At 40.2% G+C, this 19781-nt stretch overlaps 1 protein-coding gene across 4 annotated transcripts; it reads left to right on the top strand.

Moving 5' to 3' along the window:
• LOC306668710 (uncharacterized protein C7orf57) lies at window positions 1-18625 on the top strand. 4 transcript variants are annotated; one of them, XM_079152385.1, is made up of 8 exons: window positions 1-160; window positions 721-796; window positions 4218-4403; window positions 6948-7056; window positions 8318-8474; window positions 11490-11587; window positions 12851-13092; window positions 13641-14461. In XM_079152385.1, the coding sequence occupies exons 2-8, from the start codon at window positions 742-744 to the stop codon at window positions 13667-13669; spliced, it is 876 nt and encodes a 291-aa protein (XP_079008511.1). In that variant the 5' UTR covers window positions 1-160; window positions 721-741; the 3' UTR covers window positions 13670-14461. The 4 variants fall into 4 exon arrangements, with proteins under 4 accessions (XP_079008511.1, XP_079008512.1, XP_079008510.1 ...); XM_079152386.1 differs by lacking the exon at window positions 13641-14461 and adding an exon at window positions 17615-18625 and having other exon boundaries at window positions 2-160; XM_079152384.1 differs by lacking the exon at window positions 13641-14461 and adding an exon at window positions 17615-18625 and having other exon boundaries at window positions 50-116.
• The last annotated feature ends 1156 nt before the right edge of the window (window positions 18626-19781 follow it).

Raw genomic sequence — 19781 nt, forward strand, 5'->3', positions numbered from 1 at the left:
GTTGTGGTTTCGCGCCGCTCGGGGAGTTTCGGGTTGGCCCCCGCCCACCCGCCTGCGGTGTACAAACTTTAGTCCCGGGTGCAGTCCGCATCAGCTAACTAGACCCGGGGCGAACGGTGAGCAGGGCGGGCGGAGGGGACCACCCTGTCACTGCGACCGGGTGAGTACCTAGCGGATCCCACGGCGGGACCTTGGTGCCGCCCCAAATCCTGCAGCCTTTCATTATCTGTGATAGGCCCAATATACACGTGCAACTACCCCCTTGCTGTGATCTGCCCCTAGCATGGACTTGATCTTGCTGTTTACTGGACACGCGACCTGCTGCCTTCTGCACACCCGGCATGCATTATATGACCCTCTTAACGTGCCTGGCAGCTTGTGCCCCGACCGTATACCCTGCATGATGTACCCCTGCTGTGCTGTGTATCCAGAGTGGACATGTCCCTTCTGTGTATTTGGCGTGTGTGTGTTCCTACTGTGTACCCTGCAAGGATGTGCAAGCACTCATGAGTTGTGAGGCATCTTCGAGCATATGAGATGGAGGTGGGCAGAACTTACTAGATGGTGGGGCAACTCTGCAGATGCAGCTCCCAAGGATTCAGACCAGTAGCGCACCCTGGGAGCTGCATCTGTGGAATTGCCTCCCAATCTAGCAAGTTCTGCCCGCCTACACCTCATATGCCTGTAGATGCCTTACAAGTGCTTTGTCTCTTCTCGCAGCGCTGCTGTCGGCACCTGGCCATGAGGAACACCAGCAAGGAAGTGCAGGGTGTCTCGCACCGCTACGCTCCCTGCGGTGAGTGGGTTGTTCAGATGGTGGGAGTCCAGGGAGCTAGAGATAATACTGGGAAATTTATTTGTAATAGTTTAACCCTGTATAACTCTCACGTTGTTTTCTTGAATGTTGACTAAGGAACTTTTTTTTTTTTTTTTCCAGTTGCAACTCCCAGGTATTTCATTGACTTCCTAGACCCTAAACAAATTAACTATTTCCTGCTTTAAGTGGCTGAATGCAGAAAACTAGTATTCAGTGGAGGTTCATGGCTTATGTACCAGGGATTGAAGTTGAGAAGGGAAGGAAGAAGTTTTGAGATGCTGTCTTTTCTTTTGTTTTTACTCTCTTTTTACTCCACTTCGTGTTGAGAAGGGCTGAAGAAAGAGAATAGAGAGTCCAGGTGCTCAGCTGGAAGGGACAAGTTGGAGCAGTTCCAGTATACTCATAAAGGAAACAAAGTGTGGCCCTTCACAATGCACTTCTAGCCCAGGACTCTGTGACCACTATTGGCAACTCCTGGTCAAGCTGTGTGGGGGTGGGGAGGGGCATGGATTCTCAGGCAGCCTTTTCCTGGAGCTCTTTGTCCCCTTATCCCTCTGCATATGTGGGATAGGTGGTGACTCTTGGTTTTTACTGATTTGATTCCTTGCTCTCTGAGCTCCTCCTTGGCACTCATTTATAAATGGATTAGAGTTCAGTGCTTGTCCAAGCTTCCAGTAATGAGAAGATAGAAGATACACTGTTCTCTGTGGATTAATTAGTAATCAAAACAGAGAGAGAAAAAATAAAGCAAGAATTGAATGCCCTGTCTTCAAAAGAGGAAAACTTTGAGCTGAACATGATCAGAGTACGCAGCTGCTAAATTTTTATTCTTAATTATTAGATTGATTCTCTGTGATCTTTTGTGTAATTCTTTAAGCCTTGCCCAATGTTTCTTTAATTTTCAAAACTTTATCATGTTGATTTAGCTAATTAATGTCCTTTAGATACTTAAAAGATTTTTCATGTTAAAATGTCATTCATTTTTATGCAGTGAACCCAGCTACAGTTTCAGTAGAAATTGGATGTCTAAGCTATCAAATTTAAAGAATGGTGACTTCTTGTTTCCAGGTCCTTAGTGAACTGATTTATTCAGTATTGTTTTGCTATGTATGACTGTGTTAAGGTTCATTCCAGTGGAATAATCAATAGGATATCTATCTACCTCTATAAGGAAAAAGGGAGAGTTATTTTAAGGAACTGGCTCAAATAATTGTGCAGCAATAAATTGAAATCTGCAGGGTAGGCTGGGACCAGTGAGAAGCTGAGGTCGAAGTTCAGGTTTAGAGTCCATCTGAGGCAAAAGTCCTTCTTCCTCAGGGGATCTCATTCTTTTCCTTAAGATTTTCACCTGATTGAATGAGGCTCATCCATATTGTGGAGGATTATCTGCTTTACTCAAAGTCCACTGATTTAGTTTAGTTTAGGTTTTTTTTTTTTTTGATACTGGGAATTAAACCCAGTGGCACTTTACCATTGAGCCAAATCCCCAGCCTTTTTTACCTTTTTATTTTGAGACAAGTTCTCACTAAGTTGCTTAGGGCCTCACTAAATTGCTGAGGCTGGCTTTGAACTTGCAATCCTCCTACCTCAGCTTCCCGGGTTGCTGGGATTACAGGAGTACACCACCATACCTACCTAGTCCACTGATTCAAATGTTATTTTTATCTAAAAAAAAAAAAAAAATACCTTCATTGAAACAACGAGAATAATGCCATACCAGTATCTGGGTACTGTGTTTCAGCCAAACGACACAAAAAGTTTTCCATCGTATCTGTCATGAACTGGGTATTGTCTCTGAATGCCATGAGTTTGTCACAGCACAATCTGATAAACTGCTATTAAATATACTCAGTCACTGTGCCATAAAGAATTGTATCTTTTGTATATCATATTTTTTCCTGGATTTTGTTTATAAACTTTTTAAGATTTCTTTTCTTACATTTGGACTTCTGAATAATCAATTTTGGATGCAAAGAAGTACCTAAAATCACTTACAGTCTTGATTCCCCACAGCTCTTCTCTCTCTAAGATCATAAACAAGCACTAATAACTTTAGGTCTCTGAGATTTTGCCAACCCCTCCAGCTATTTATAGAAGTTCCCCCATCTATTCTCCAGGGAGCCTTGTAGGCAAGCCTAGAAGGTCTGCTCTGGATGCCATCAGCTCAAGGCCGAGGCAGCCTCCTTACTTCTCCACGCTATGCACAGTTCCCTCCCTTTCTGCATTGGACTCATGTCACAGTGCAGAGGAAGAACAGAGGGCAAGCTGTCTCATTTTCCTGTTCTCCCTACACTGTTGTGTGTAGTTCCCTCTTCACAAGAAGAGCTGCATGATCTACACTTATCCAACTTAGTCTTTCCCAAAGGCAAGTCCTTAGGAATCTCAGGCCTAAGAAGGTTTCCTAGAACATGTGTTTGCTCTGGTGAAATGATTCCCCCATTGCCTCTTCTCCCTCTTCAGTAACTATCCAGACCTCTGGTGTCTTTTTGCTGTCCACTTGGCCTCCAGCACAGTGAAGCCAGCTGAAGGTCTTATGTGGAAAGGGGTTGCTGACTCCAAAATAAGAGTTTGCAATCTGCTGCCAGGGTGGTGGGAGGGAGCCAGGCAGGAGCTTCCAACACAGCGGTTCGGTTCATGAGGCTTCTTCAACCTCCTTGCCTGCCTTTTCCTGCTCTTGTAAAACTGGCAAACATGTTCAGACTATTGTTCCTGTGACTGAATTTATATTTCAATATTTTAACATACTAAGTTTATCAAATCTTGGTCAACATCTTGCCACACATTCCATAGTGTCATGTTTTATGTGATTTGGAATTTTTCAGCATTTCATATTTCCAGCAAACCAGAAATATAGTTAAGTCTTAATTTTATGGAAGTGAGAGCTAGAGGCAGACAGACAGGGTCTTAGATACCTCTCTAGCAAGCACACCAGTGGAAGAGATTTGGGGCTCTTTGGGAGGAGGGCTAAACCACAGCAGAGAAACAGGACTGGCAGGGCTGGGTAGGAGGTTTTTTTTTTTTTTTTTTTTCCCCCAATTCTGGGGATTGAACCCAGGGGTGCTGTACAACTAACCTATATCCACAGATCTTTTTATCTTCTGTTTTGAGACAGGCAGACCCAGACTGACCTCAAACTTGCAATCCTCTTGCCTCAGCCTCCTGATTCTCTGGGATTACTGCACCTGGCTGGTGTTTGGCATTCTTGTGGCCTCTGGGGACTCCTGGTCCCAGGTGTTCAGAGAGGGCTCTTCCTCCCTTGCTCATGTGCTCTGCTGTGTCAGGCATGCTGCCCTGACTGCACGTTCTGCACAATTTCGAAGGGGATTAGAGCCCTTCCCTGATGCCAGTGTCCTCTTGCAACCCACACTTAACAGTGCAGCTCTGCTTCCCTCCTGTCTAGATTGGTATTACCACCTGCCCACAAAGCGGTCTGAGAAGGCTGTGGATGTCCCACCAGCATCCCAGATCCCGGGACTGAGTAATCTGGGAGAAGCACACAACGGGAACACACTTGGAGCTAGGAGGTACTGGATAAAAGAAACAGACTCAGAATATGTGAAGCTTGCAAAACAAGGCGGCAGACCTGGTAAGCCCTCTGCATACTCAGTGGCTTTGCGGCCAGAGATGGTAGTATTGTTCTAATTTCATCCATATCAAAATATTACTATAAAATCTCTACGTTTTGCCCAAGGACTTTGGAAGTTTAGGCTCACTGAGTAGATTGAAGATGTGTATAATCTTCAGGGGTAACTAGTTTTTACGATGTTAGACTGAAAAGACTTTGGATTCACAGAATTGGCTATGTAGGATATATCTTCCGAGTGATACCTTTGGAATCATTATTTCTACCCCCGCTTTTTATTTTGTTACTGCAGAGAATCTCAGGAAGTTGCACACTTCAAGAGATCGGTCTTTGCTCTTTAATGTCTCTTGCTGATGCAACCAATTCCTGGCTAATATGTGGAAAGTTTTTGTTTTTTCTTCTTATTGTCTGTCATTGCTCCTATCCTTATTATAAATATAAATAATGAAGACAACCAACATGTTTCAATGGAAATGTTGATGAAAATCAATTTTTATATAAGATTTAATTGAGAAAGTACTGCTTGACTATTTGAAAAACTGAGGCATATTGAGTTCAGTAGAAATCACTGATCAGAGGGCTAAAGGACTGCCTCCAAAATGTCTCATAGCTCACCTTTGGGATCAGTGACATTGACAAATACTAAACTTTTCTTTTTTCCCCTTTGGCTGCTATCATCCCTACAGAGAATGTCATGGGGGAATGAGAAACAAGAAGGCCATATCTGTGCTTTAACATTAAAAAATCTAGATCAAACCATTTACTTGACTGGCACGAAGTAGATGGAAGAGGCTCTAGACACTGTTTTCTTAGATCTACCTTCCCCTGCCATTGATTGAAAGAACACTAGTCTGATAACTGGCAAAATTGGAATGAGTTCCATACATTAGATAAAAGTATTGCATCAATACTGCCTCAATCAGCTTTGCATCACTCTGACAAAACCTCTGAGATAAACACTGGAGAGGAGGAAAGGTTGATTTTGGCTCATAGTTTCAGAAGTTTCCATCTATAGTCACTTGGCCCAGTTGTTTTGGGGCCTGTGGTGAGGCAGGTGGCACATCATGATGGAAGCACATGGTAGAGGAAGTTGCTCATTTCATGGTGACCATGAAGCAGAAAGAGAGAAGAAGGGGCTGGGTTCCCAATATTATCTTCGCAAACTTACCACGAATGATCTGCTTCATCCAACTAGGCCCCACCTCCTGAAATTTTCACTGCTTCCCAATAGCACCATTAGCTGGAGGCCAAGCCTGTAATACATGAGTTTTGGGGGAACATTTAAAATCCAATTATAATAAATACCAATTTCCTGAGTTTGGTCTTCATGCTGTGAATCATACACCAAAACAGAGGATAAAGGGGGATGCTATCTGTAACAGATTGCCCAATAATTCTGAAAACAGTAATCACAATGATAGCATATATTTTTGGTAGTGGGGGTTAAATCCAAGGGTCCTTTACCACTGAGCGACATCCAAGTATTTTTTATATTTTATTTTGAGACAGGGTCTCACTGAATTTGCTGAAGGTCTTGTTAAGTTGCTAAGACTGTCCTTGAACTTGTGATTCTTCTGCCTCAGGTCTTCTGAGTTGCTGAAATTACAGACATGCACCACTGTGCCCCATGATGATGATAATAATGATGATGATTTTAAAATAGAGAAACAAAATGATACAGCAAATGTGATGAAATGAAGGTGAAGGGCATAGGGGAATCTGTATTATTGCAACTTTTCTGCAAGTCTGAAATATTTAACAATAAAAAATTTCAAAGTAAAAAGTGGAAAATTAAAAGTCTCTTACTGAGATTAATAAATCAGTAAGTTTTCTCTGCTGCCGCAGGTATTGTTATCATCATTTTGCTGTTGGTATTATCTAGCAAAACCAGTTCTTCTCACCAGATGCTTTTCACAGCAGCAAAGGGGAGGGATAGAAGCTAGAAAGTGAGTAGGTGAGTCAGGAACCAACCTGAGTCTCTGAGAAGGAACCTTGTGCTTTTTGCCTCTCAGATTGACTAGAAAGCCACAGATAAATTCCCCAGTAACTACCCATCTGGAAACCTGAAGAGGATGAGTTCTTCTGGAAATAGTTGTGTTGGATGGAGGGAGGAGTGAAGGACAGCCTGACAATGGTGAAAGAGGCCATCTAGGCTTAGATTGTTCCAGGCTTGGAGAATGGCCCGAGGGTAGCTGAGGTGAGGGAGCAGCAAGCACAGCTTCTAGAGCCCTAAGGAGTGGAGAGATGATATTGGCATGCATAGATGCCAGCTCAGGACCAGGAGATCTTTCAGATCCTTGAGGAAAAGAGAGATGGGGTGAAGAGTTCATATGGGACATTCCTGTCTGAATCCCAAACTGAACCCTCTGGACCTTCATCTGTCAGCCTGTGCAGAGACAGGTGATGGCCAGAAATGCTCTGGTAGCCCCGAACCCTGAGGCAACCCCATGGGGATGGAACAGCTCCTCTTGTTAAGCTTCCTGCTAGTAGTGCCTTCTGCTGTGTGGGCAACAGGCCCACACACAACTGTGTCTCATTCTTTTTGAGATCTGCTGAAGCATTTTGCCCCTGGCACCAGGAAAGGCTCCCCAGTGGCCTATGCCCTACCTGACTGGTATATCCACCACAGCAAGCCACCCACGGCCCACCAGCATGAGTGAGTATATTGAAATACCCACATTTTTAAAATTGAAAACAAAATAGTCCAGGTTTTATTTTGCAATACCCAGCTCTTTGGGGGATGTAGCAGAGTTGTAAGAAAACCAGAGTTGGGGAAACATGTAGCACCTTGTGTCCCCTTGAGGTGTGGATCTTTGGCTACTTATTGGTAAATAGCCTCAGATTCTCTGTCCCATGGGATATGCCCATGTCCGTTTACTACAGAAACAGCATCCTGTCTCAAAGCATTCTTATACAGGTGAAAGACATTAGATACAGCTAGAAATGTAGGTAAGCCTAAATTTCTATGATGATTATGGAATTATAGGGAGCCATCATCCCCCACAATGTTTGAAATGTCTAAGAATTCCTGTTTGTGGGCATGCAAACTCGACCCTCCAAACCACACCTCCTGAACGTAGAGGAAACATGAAAAACCATTTCGAATCCCTATTTTTTTTTTTTTTTTTGGCTTGGAAGATAAGACCATCATAGGTGTCCTTGCAAGCTGTTATCCAGTGTCATCTGACTGAGGGTTCTGCTCATGGTCACAGTGTGGTTTTTATCTTCAGGAGTCTGTCTTTTCCTATTTTTTGGTTTCTGTTTTTGTTTTGGATAGGAAAAATAACATACAAAAGTTATGTCATGTCCTGGGTTTGATCCCTTCACAAACACAAACACAAACACACACACACACACACACACACACAGAGGAATAATCTGTACTCAGTGCAGTAAGAAAAATGAGTGAGGCACAATAAAAGAGAGCACTCTAGAAGGAGGTGCATGGAACTTTTGAGGTGTCCCTTCCATGAATGTTGTCAGTGTGGGCAGATCAGTTAGATATTTAAATATACACATTAAAAATGACTTAAAAAATTATTATCTTAAATTATAATGTTAAATGGTAAATGTTTAGGTTGTTTAGCTCTTTGAAAGGGACAAAGTAGTAGATGCTATTCTAAAAGAATATTACAAGTTTATAAGTTATCTATTTTATAAATTCATATTTTAATATGCCCTCTTTTAGTCACATGAGACTCTGTAACTTCTGAGTCGACCTCCCGATCCTGGGAGACTGTCCTGGAGAAGGGTGGGTGGGTTTATTCAGCAGGAGCAAAGTAGGGGGAGGTCACCTGTGTCTTTGAGGAAGATGGATGATACTTATGTAAAGAGAGGGAAAGGGGTTGGGGACAGAAGAGGGAGAGATGGAAATGGTGCGAGGCACCAGGCCCTAACTGTCTTTTCTGTTCCTGCAGAGTCCCTGTGGTCTCCATGCCAGACTACATGGTATATGAAGAATTCAACCCTGGTCAGGCCAACAGCAGCTATGAATCCAGAAGAGGGCCCTTCGACTTTGACATGAAAACAGTTTGGCAAAGAGAGGCTGAGGAACTTGAAAAGGAGAAAAAAAAGGTGACCTCATAAATAGGTGGCATTGCATCACTTTGCTTCTGTGTCTCCCTGAGTAATTAAGGAATGAACTTGTTAGCTCCTGCTGGCGTGTCTTAAGACACCCATAATATTGGCCTTGCGCTCAGAATTTTAAGTTTCAGTGTACCACAAGACAAGCAGCCATGACACTTTTGTAGTTTTCTCTTTGTGAATACTGATCTTATAGGTAAGGCTATTTTTTACTAAGTGTTTTTTAACCAGTTAATACATATGTAGGGAAATCTGGCATAGCACTACTGATCTGGTACATGTAGGAAGGAAATCTTATACTTGTTTATTATCTTGCTTCCATTTTATTTTTAAGTCTTTAAGCTGAATTTTTCCTGGAATTTCCTTACTGGTAATAAAGAGAAAAGGAATTTTTTTTTCTGTATAAACTCCCAGAAATATATTAGATTACAAAAAAGAGACTGGTCTCTGAATGGCAGACTTCTTAGGCAATTTGCATTTTTTTGAATATGCAGATTTTATAAAGTGGCACATGAGATTCGATTTCCAAGACAGGTTTTTGCAAGTGTTCTTATAAAAGAGTAATTTTGGAGATTTGTTTCCTAATATTCTATATTCAATGCTTATTATTTTTTCATTTGTTCTTCTTAGATCTATATGACCTGTAGAATGTATTTTGATATATTATGCATACATGAAGTATACTTATTAGTATACCATTTTTTGTGGTTGTACATGATATAGAGTTTCACCGATCATGTATTCATATATGAACATGGAAAGTTATGTCCTATTCATTCTACTGTCTTCCTGTTCCCTTCTCTACCTCTCCCTTCCCCTCATTCCCCTTTGTTTACTCCAGTGAACTTCTATCCACCGCACCCCCCCAATGTGTTAGCATTCACATATCAGAGAGACTCAGTTGGTAGATAGGTGGTTCTGATCGCTTGATAGAAGCCCTTCTAGCCCTCTGGCCTCCTCTTGGGTGCCCCTAGAGTCTCCAGGTACCACAATCAGGCCCCCAGCCCCATTGAGGGCTTGATATTGCTGTTAGCACTGAGGTCTGAAATTAATCTTGGTGCTCGTGACATCAGGATTTATGAGTAAAATGATGAGGCATTTGTATTAAATATAGCAGTGGTGTTTGCTGAGAACAAGCGCAAACACCATTGTTATTTGAGAACTGGGGAAACTGGGTGTGTCTTAGGCACACCCTACTTATTCCCAGGCCTGACTTATTCCCAGTATCTGGTGTGAAGAGGACCCTCAGTTTATTGGGGGACTTCTGTGGCTGAGTACTAAGTACAGCATCAGTTTGCTGCAGTGGGCCACTTGTTTATTCTTTAAGCCATTCCCAATGTCCCACTGTGATTCTGGCTTTGGGCCGTTTACATGAGGATGAGAGTGGAATGAACTCTTAAGGATCTTGTTTGTTTCTCAGTGGTACGTAAGTGACCAATTACATTGAGAAACCTTGAGCAATATGTAGAATGCATGGATGTTAACCATGGTTAGAGTACATAGCTAGAAAAATTTAAAATAAAACAGTAAATGCTGCATCACTGACAAATTAAACAGAGTTTTCTATTAGCCACTTTAAAAAATTGTGCTGAGGGCTGCATAAACACCTGAAGCCAGCCTGTCTTCCCTTGCCTACCATGTTAAGTAGTTAAGATGTCCAAGAGTTCAAGATACTGACGCTGAATAGGTAGCAGTTGAAGGTATGTGGTATTGGGTAACTCAGGGATGAGCCACATCAGAGAAGGGCCCAGATTGCCTCAGCAAGATAATATCATCATCACTTGGGACAAAGCTTACACAGGAGTATTTATTAGGCTGAAGCGGGGGAGTTCTTGGATTTTCTCCTTGTATCTTGCAAGACTTTTTGGCAAAGATAGAGTGAGAACTTTAATGTGAGAAGTATCACGACACTGAGCTAGCAGGTCGTACTGGAATTTCCTCTTGCCACTCTGAGGCCTGCCATCGGCATCCTAGGAAAGAATAGAGGACACAGCATTTCCCACAGCCATGTCCCGACCCCTCCCTCAGCATGTGGCAGATGCTTGACAGTATTTAGGGCAAATATGCCACTAGTTGTTAGCCAGAACTCATGGGATCTTGCTCACTTACTGGGTGAATAGAGGGATCTTGTTAGCATCTTTTCTTCTTGTAAATGCTGGTGATATTTCTATGGGTTTTGTTTGCTTGCTTTTTTTTTTTTTTTTTTTTTTTCCTGTTTCCCCTATCACTTATTTCTGTTTTTAAAAGTGAGATACAACTGACATACAGGTTCCCTTTTGTACAATATTGTTGGATGAGTTTTGACTAATGTATGCATTGTGTAACCACCACAGTCACTGAGCTACAGAGCAGTTCTGTCACCACCCAAGTTTCTCAACCCTTTTTTTTATCAACCCCTTATGACTCTTAGCCCTGGCAGGCAATGATCCGTTTTTATAGTGTATGTAGTCCTTGACACCTGGCTGTGCCACCTGCCACATGGCCTCATGGATTGGTGATGCAGCCACACTCTTAGGAGTATCTGAGCTCAGTTCCTCTGTATTATGGAGGGGTGTTTCATCATGGGACAGTTGTACCATTGCAATACAATTTGTCTGTTCACCTGTCAGTGGACATTCAGGTCACTTGTAGTTCTTAGTGATTATTACTAAAACCTCTGTGAACCTTGGCATGCAGGCTTTTGTGGGAACATATATTCCAATTTCCTCAGAAAGTCCCATTGGGATAAGACCTCTCATAGGGCCTTTAGCATTTCCTAATAAGTTTTTCGTTGTTTCACTCTTCAGTAGATGGCATCTTTACTGGACTGCAACTCCTTTTGAAATGCTTATTGTCCCTTTTACAAAGCCATTTTGCTGAATGGGATTATTGTTGGGTTGTATTTCATTGTGACTAAATCTATAAAACAGTTACCACATTGAAAGTCTAGTCTTATACAGTTTGTATGTTTGCTACTCTTGGTGAATTTTCATCTCTTGACTCAGAGGTTTCTGTTTCTGTACACAGGTGAGGCTGCCAGCCATTAACTCAAAATATCCAAGCAAAGTGGGGACCCCGCTTGGTCCTAAAGACACTGCTGGAAGCAGACTGTCTTTCCCTCCCATGTAAGTGCTCAAACTATGCAGACTGATCTGTAAATGAGATTTGGAGTTGCTCTTCTCACTTCCCTCCAAGTGACAAGCATGACAACGACAGCATCCAGACAACTTCCTGCACCCCAGCCTGCTCCCCACAGCTGCACTTTCATTTCTTCCTGACATTAATTTTGCACCTTTAAGCACATGTCTTCCCTTCTGCATTGTTTGCGTGCAAGTTTGTAATTTGGGCCACCATCCATATATGCTAGTATGTTTCTCTTGATGTTTTCTGTCACTATGACCTCAACCCAGAGGTCTGTGCCTGTGAGCGTCTGGCTCTGCGTTCAGCTAGAGGGTACATTTCCAGCTGGGTAGGGAAACCCTGAGGTCTCTTTGTCTCCTTCCTTTCCCAGAATTCTGGTACAGAGCTAGAGTAGATGTCCTTAATTGCCTGACTAATTCTTCAAATAGCTTCTCATCCAATGGGAGAAAACCAGTTATATTAATTACACTGTAACGAATACCATGAGGGTACCCAACTAAGACTGGGAGGGAGGCAGAGGGAAGAAGGCATATATACATATATATGAGAAGGGGCAGAGAGGGAGAGAACTGTTAGGAATAATACTCTTGCCGATGAAGTGATTTACAAGTAAGAGACTTGCAGTTCACAGGGAACAAGTAACGCACCTGCTTGACTTGAACACTCACGCTGCCTCCACCGCGTCACCTGCTCTGATCCATGAAGCTGCAGCAGGTGATGAGAGTCAAGTGATCATTGGTAAACGACAGGAGACAAAGCTGTGTCAGAATGATGGCAGATAATCTTTAATAAGGACAAGAGAGAACTAATTAAGAATGTAATCATTATTTAAAGATGTGGCAGTTCTGAGTGATCCATTACTACTAATAGACGGAAGTGGTATTGAAGATTTCTCTGTCAAATATTAGGATGATTACTAACTTATAATTGGCTAACAGCAAGAAGGTTTTGGAAACTGAAATAAACATACTCTCACCCATGTACAAGGGATGCTTTTAAAATATGATTTTTATGCTTAAACATAGAGAAGGAGATGAGAGACAGACAGAGGGAGACAGAGATCCAGAGAGATAAAGATAGTCAGAAAAAAGAGAGAGAGGGACAGGAAGACAGAATACTCAAGAGCTCCCTTATGCTTTGAGAGTTAGTAAGGCATTTGACTTATTATCAGTGTGTTCCCTCAATATTGCTTCTGATTTTTTCATTAACCTTTGTACTTAAGTTTAATGTTCATTTTTCTTTTTGAGGCCTGGTCAAAAAAACAGTTCCCCAACAAACTTTTCCAAACTTATTAGCAATGGATATAAAGATGAGTGGTTACAGCAGCAGCGAGCTGATTTCGACAAGAAGACGCCAAAGACGCCCAGGGCCTCAGTGTCGTCTCAGTCCACACAGGACCCTGAGGGGCCCCAGGATACAGAGATGCCCCAGGACCCAGAGGCTCCTGAAGGCTCTGAGAAAGCTCAAGATGAGGTGCACCCAGCAACTGGTATGTCCCACAGATTTTCATTAATTGAGGTGGCAGCAGGTGACTTTCTTATCTCACATTGCATCTCATAATGGAAAATAAGTAATTGAGAAATTATGTTAAAAAAACACAGAAGTATTAAGGTTACAGAAAAACATAACAGCAATATACAAGCAAAGCTAACATGTAAGCAAAAGTCATGATTTCTGGAGCTTCACGTTTTTTTCATTAGAAATTTTGATAGTCCATCAGGGATAACAAACACTTAATATACAAAATGTTATCAGTGTTAGTCTCCTGGATCCAAATAGTTCTGGTCCTACAATGCTGGTCTTTGACATAAGCAGCCAATCCTCTTTGAGGCTGCTTCCTAGAAAACCTTTTATTCCTCAAAAAGAATGTCAAATTCAAACTTGAAAATTTGAAATTGCTCCATTATCAACATTTTTCAGCTGTGAATAACTTAGAACTATATGGTCTTTACTAATTCTTCAGATAATTATGAATTACTTTAATACTTGGACTTTTCCATTAAATTAAAAAGCGAATCTTCTTATTCTTTATTACAGAGTCTTCTCCTCCAAGTGAGTATTTATAGAGAAATGGATCTGCACTGAATACAAAGAGTCTTACATAAAAGAATCAATGGACAGAGTCCTTAAATCTAAGCCTTCAGCCTCTGAGCTGCCTCAGTGGTCTTCTCCAAACTGCATGTGTTCTGACTCCAAAAACCTGTGCCATATATACTTTTGAAATGTGAAATCTGTTATCATTAACTAGTCACCCTGCTGTGTAGTGGATGTCTAGAATTTATTTCTTTTAACTAAAACTCGTTGCACTTTCATCAACATCTCTCTCATCTCTGTCAAATACTTTCAACCCCCCAGTTCCAACCTGTGGTAGCCATCTTTCTACTTCTGCTTGTATGAGTTTAACTGTTTAGATTCTACATGTAAAAAAGATATCTCTGTGCCTGGCTTATTTCACTTAGCATAGTGTCCTGGGTACATCCATATTGTCACAGCTAACAGAATTATCTCTCTTTATGACTAAATAGTATTTAGTTGTGTATGGGTACCATTTTTTTTCTTTTCTGTTCATCAGTTGATGACACTTAGGTTGATTCCATATTTTGGTTACTGTGAACAATGTTGCACCGAAAATGGGAGTGTAGACATGTCTTTGATACACTGATTTTAGCTCCTTTGGATACAAAAACAGTAGTGGGCTAGCTATATCATGTGGTAGATCTATTTTTGGTTTCCTGGGGAACCTCTATACTGTTTTCTGTAATGAATGTACTAATTTACATTCCCATCAACAGTATGCAAAGATTTCCTTTTCTCTACATTCTGCCAATATTCATCTTAAAAAAAAGACAACAACATTCTGACAGATATGGGCTGACATTTCACTGTGGTTTTAACTTTATTTTTCTTACCTAATTGCTTTAGCTAGGATGCCTAGTACTATACTGAATAGAAGTAATGAGACTGGGTGTCCTTGTCTCATTCCTGATCTTAGAGGAAAAATTTCCAGCTTTCTACCATTTAGTGTGATGTTAGTATGTGAATTTGTCATATATGGTCTTTATTTATGTAGAGGTATAGTCCTATAGTCCAAACTAATCTGTTGAGAGTTTTTATCAGATCATGATGTTGAATTTTATCAAATGCATTTTCTATGTCTGTTGAGGAGATCACATAGTTTTTATTTTTTCTTCTTCCTCTTCCTCCTCCTCCTCCTCTTCTTCTTCTTATTATTATTATTATTATGAGTATAATAGTTATACATAATACTTGGATTCATCCCTACAAATGTATACATGCACGAAAATCTATTTCAGTTCACGATCCCCTTTTTTCCCTCCCATTCTCTCTTCCTTCTCTAATCTTCCTTCCTCTATTCTACTAGACTTCCTTTCTATATTAATTTGCATTTGATTAGTTCTTTGCTATCATATCCTTCATGCCTCCTTTCCTTTAATTTATTCTAGCTTCCACATGTGAAAGAAAACATTTGACCTTTGAGTTTCTGAATTTGGCTAATTTTACTTAGCATTATATTCTTCATTTCCATCCATTTACTAGCAAGTGCCATACTAAAGCCATTTCATTGGTGTATGTGTGTATGTATATATGTATAATATATACATATATGTATAAAACAATTCTTAATCCATTCATCTATTGACTGACATCTGGATTGATTCCATAATTTAGCTAATGTGAATTGTGCTACTCTTGATGTGGCTATATCACTGTAGTATGCTGAGATTGTACAGTTTTCATCCTTCATTATATCACTGTGGTGAATCACATTCATTGATTTGTGGGTTTTGAATCATTCTTGTATCCCAGGGATAAATGCTGTTTGATAATGGTGTGGATCTCTTTAATGTGCTGCTGATTTTAGTTTGCCAGTAGTTTGATGAGGAATTTTTTTTTTAAAATCTATGTTCATCAGGGATATTGACCTGTAATTTCCTTGCAGTGTTCTTGTCTGACTTTAGTATTAGGGTAGTGTTGATTTCATAACATGTTTTGAAAGGGTTTTCTCCCTGTCAGTTTTTCCTAGGAGTTTGAAAAGGATTGGAATTTGTTTTCCTATGAATATTCAATACAATTCAGCAGTAAAATCATCAGGTCCTGGACTTTTCCATGATGGAAACTTTTCTGATAAAAGACTGATAAAAAGGATTCAGTCTCCTTACTATTTTTGGTCTGTTCAGGTTTCCTATTTCTTTATGATTCAATCCTGATGGGTGTTATGTTTGTAGAAATTTACCCATCTCTTCTGGGTTGGCCAATTTGTTGGTCAATAATTGTTCATAAGTAGTTTCATATTATCCTTTGTATTTCTGTGGCATTAATGTAATGTCTCCTCTTTCCCTCCCTCCCTCCCTCCCTCCCTCCCTCCCTCCCTCCCTTCCTTCCTTCCTTCCTTCCTTCCTTCCTTCCTTCCTTCCTTTCTCTCTCTCTCTCTTTTATTTCTTTCCTTTCTTTCTTCTTTTGGTACCAGGGATTGAAACCAGAGGCACTTAACCACTGAGCTACATAACCTGCCTTTTTAAAAAAATTTTGATTTTAAGACCGGGTCTTGCTAAGTTGCTTAGGGCCTCACTAAGTTGCTGAGGCTGGCTTTGACCTTGCAAAATCCTCCTGCCTGCACCACTGCGCCTAGTTTCTCTTTCATTTCTGCTTTTATTTGAGTCTTCTATATTTTTCTTGGTCTGGTTAAATGTTTGTCAATTTGCTTTCAGAAAATTAACTCTCAGCTTTATTGATCTTTTCTATTGTTTTTAAAGTTATCTATTTCATTTATTCCTGTCTTATCATTATTCCTTCCATCTGTAACTTTGGGCTTAGATTGTTCTTTTTTAGCACCCCCCTCCCCTTCACAATTTAAAAATGCACATGCACTGGGTGTAGGGGTTCACTTACATGGAATATGTTAACGTGCATTATTTCAAGTAGAGAGAATTTTCTTCATCACTAACAAAATATAGAGTCAAGGGGTTACCACTCAACACTGGTATATGTTTATCAACTTTCTGTCAGGAAAGACATAATTGCAGTTATTAAGTAACCCATGGGCTACCATTAGCAACATGACCTGTTTGGTTCCAGAGAGACATTCAACCCTCCAAAATTAATGAAATTCACAATAAACGGAAAAGTGCCCATAATGTGGGATAAGTGCCTGGTGGCTGTGAGCAAGGAGGACTGCACCACAGAAACCTGGCTCCCTAGCTCCCCCTGGTGCTGGGGCTGATGGAGCCACATCCTCTCTGTCTTTGCCTTTTTGTCTCTGCCACTTCCTGGCCTCTTCTCTTTCCTATTTCACCTCTGTCCACTGGGATTTAAACTTTATGAACACCAGTAGCCAAACCAGATGGTGCCTTTTCCTTCTGGCTAGTTAACTCTCCACTTTGAGCTGTTGCCATAACTTTCTGGAAATAAATCTAGTCCAGGCTTCTTATTAATGTTTCCTTCCTTCCAGGAAACACAAGATGATTGTTGTTACTTTACCACTGTACCTTTGCAGCTATCCTAAATGCTGTGTTGTGCCAGAAAGGTGGCCTTGAGGTCATGAATTTGGCTTTATACTTCGGCAGGCTCCCACATGAGTGAAGGGACATGAGACTTGGAAGAGAGAGACAGAGGCTGCACAGAGTTCACTTTCCAGTTGAGGAAGAGGCACATTACTTAGGTGGAGTCGCCTCCCTGAGGCTGTGCTCACGCTGCTCAGTTCTGTTCAGCATGTTTGTACCAGAACCTTTCATAGGGACAAGCATAACTCAGAATGTACATGTTTCTAATGGGGCGCTATCTCTTTTCTCCCAGTGCCAAATTTGTTATCCCATGTTTTCCATGTCCTGGAAAGTAGGACTGAATGCTAATTTTTGTGTAAACTTTGGGTTCAGTCCCCATGAACAGGTGCAGAAATATGTACTCTCTTTTATTTTAAATTAATACGTGACTTTTAAAAATGTATTTAAAATGCTGCCTTTGTCTACTCATGTATTTACTTTGTGTTGCAGGCCCAGAAGTACCTCCACCAGTGTCGACACCAGCAGAGCTCAAATAAACCTGGGTATAATTTTTAGGATGACATTTTTCGTAGCTAACTATAATACAAATCAGGGCTGTATTTATAAGTCTCCTGTTTGTATTTTATTAACATAGATTTTTACAGAACAATTCATCTTGCAGCATATTTGGCATTGCTGATTGATGGTGGAATTGTTGACTTTTGTTTCTTGCCTTTCTCTGGGGTGTTAAACACAACCATGGCCTCTATTACCTTTTCCCTTGCTGACCTGGTGACATTCCAGTGTCTTGGGACTAATCACTTCCTCCCTGCTATCCACTGACATCACCTCCTGTTTGCCCCATGGTGGGGTGCAATTTCTATTAGACATTGAACTAAAAGATCAACAGAATAAGCTTCAAGCATTTTCCATTGCTTGCTCTTTGTAGAAATAATTTTCCTGTTACAAAACAAAATTCTAGAATATAGTGACATCATTTAGATTTTAGAAAGATTTTATTATACCTTGATATTTTAAGCACTTCATATAAAACATTGTAACATTTGCTAGTTTTAAATTTTTGTTAGGACCCCTAATACTTTAAAAATAAACCGAAGTTTCAGAATGTTAAACACTTATGTATCATCTACATAAAAAATATGTTTAATTTTAATATGTAATTTAGTAGGTATAACAAAAACTTTTTAAAAATCAGACTGTCATTTTATAAATTTTGTTGTTCATATAGCATTCAGGTAGTTTTATATTTTTGACATTTAAATCATTAACTAAGTTTTGACAGGAAAGTTTTTAGAAGCCAATGAGGTCTCTTTTCTCAGAATCGACTTATCATGCATTCACTCTGCTAAAATTTGTTTTAAATTAATTCATTAACTGAGACACATAATTGAGCACTTTTGTCTATATTATTTGATCAAACTTATGGTAATATGGGAGAATATATGCAATATGTAAGAATGTGAATAGCTGTATGTATTGAATAAAAACAATATACCATTATAGTAAGTTTTTCCCCTTTTTTTCTCCCCCGTCTCCTCTTTCTTTACCTAATTCCTACTTTTTTCCTACACATTCCCACCTTAATGAGAAAAACCATGAGAAACAGATACCAGTAGTATAGAACTCTTTAGTTCTTCTCTCTTGTTTTTTTTAGGTTATTATAGTAACAGAAACTATGGTTAATGAAAAAAGAGAGCAAAATTTGGAGAAAGAACTAGTGATCAAATCTTGGCTTTACCTAGAATAGCCAGGGTCTGTTATTGAAAAAAAAAAAATGAATCCTGTAATTAACTATCTGGTTGATAAAATGTAGCAAACATATTATGAAAACAGAAAATTTGCAATTCCATCTTGTTCTGAAGTAAATGAGTTAGTTCTAAAACAAAAATATTTCAAGATCATACTACATACAGTTGTCATCTGAAACCAATAAAGAGATTTTTAAAGTAACCTGACTTTTACACACTACACATGTGCATGGTGTACAAACACCCACCCATGCAAACGCCCTTCATGTGTTCTGACCTCTGTGTGGCAGGCATCTGGCCACCTTAGCTCACCACAGCCTCAAATGCACTTACTTCAAAGAGCTAGACCAGGGTCTTGACTTCCCTGAGCCTTATTCTTCTCATCCCACAAAGATGAAATGGGCCTGGAGGCAGAGTAAAAAGATTAGAGGAAAAGGGAAAGATGACAGAACAGCTTTAAGAAGGAGAACACAGAGCAAAACCAACAACCATCCCTATGTAAAAATGAAAGAACAAAAATCACTGCCAGGAACTAAAGATGTGATGATAGAAGAGAATAAGTACTCTGCTCCCCTACACTGGGCTTACTTTGGTTCCATGAGGCATCTTCAAAAATGGTCTGAATCACACATTAAAAAGGAGCAGAGGGCCCAGGTTGTTTCACCAATGAGTTCTGCCCAACATTTAAGGAAGAAATACCAATTCTCTAGAATTGCTGCCAGAATATGGAAACAGAGGGAATAATTCCTAACTTACTCAGGCAGCCTAACTCCAAAACTAGATGGAGACATACAAGAAAAGAAAATTATAGACCAATTTTTTTGATTGTTTTAGAACTTTTAGTCAATATTTAAAAATCAATTTATAATCACTGCGCCCTCTAGTGGCCTATTTTATCCATGAAAAAA

This window comes from Sciurus vulgaris (assembly GCF_902686455.1).
Source record: "Sciurus vulgaris genome assembly, chromosome: 8".
Classification (NCBI taxonomy): Eukaryota; Metazoa; Chordata; class Mammalia; order Rodentia; family Sciuridae; genus Sciurus; species Sciurus vulgaris.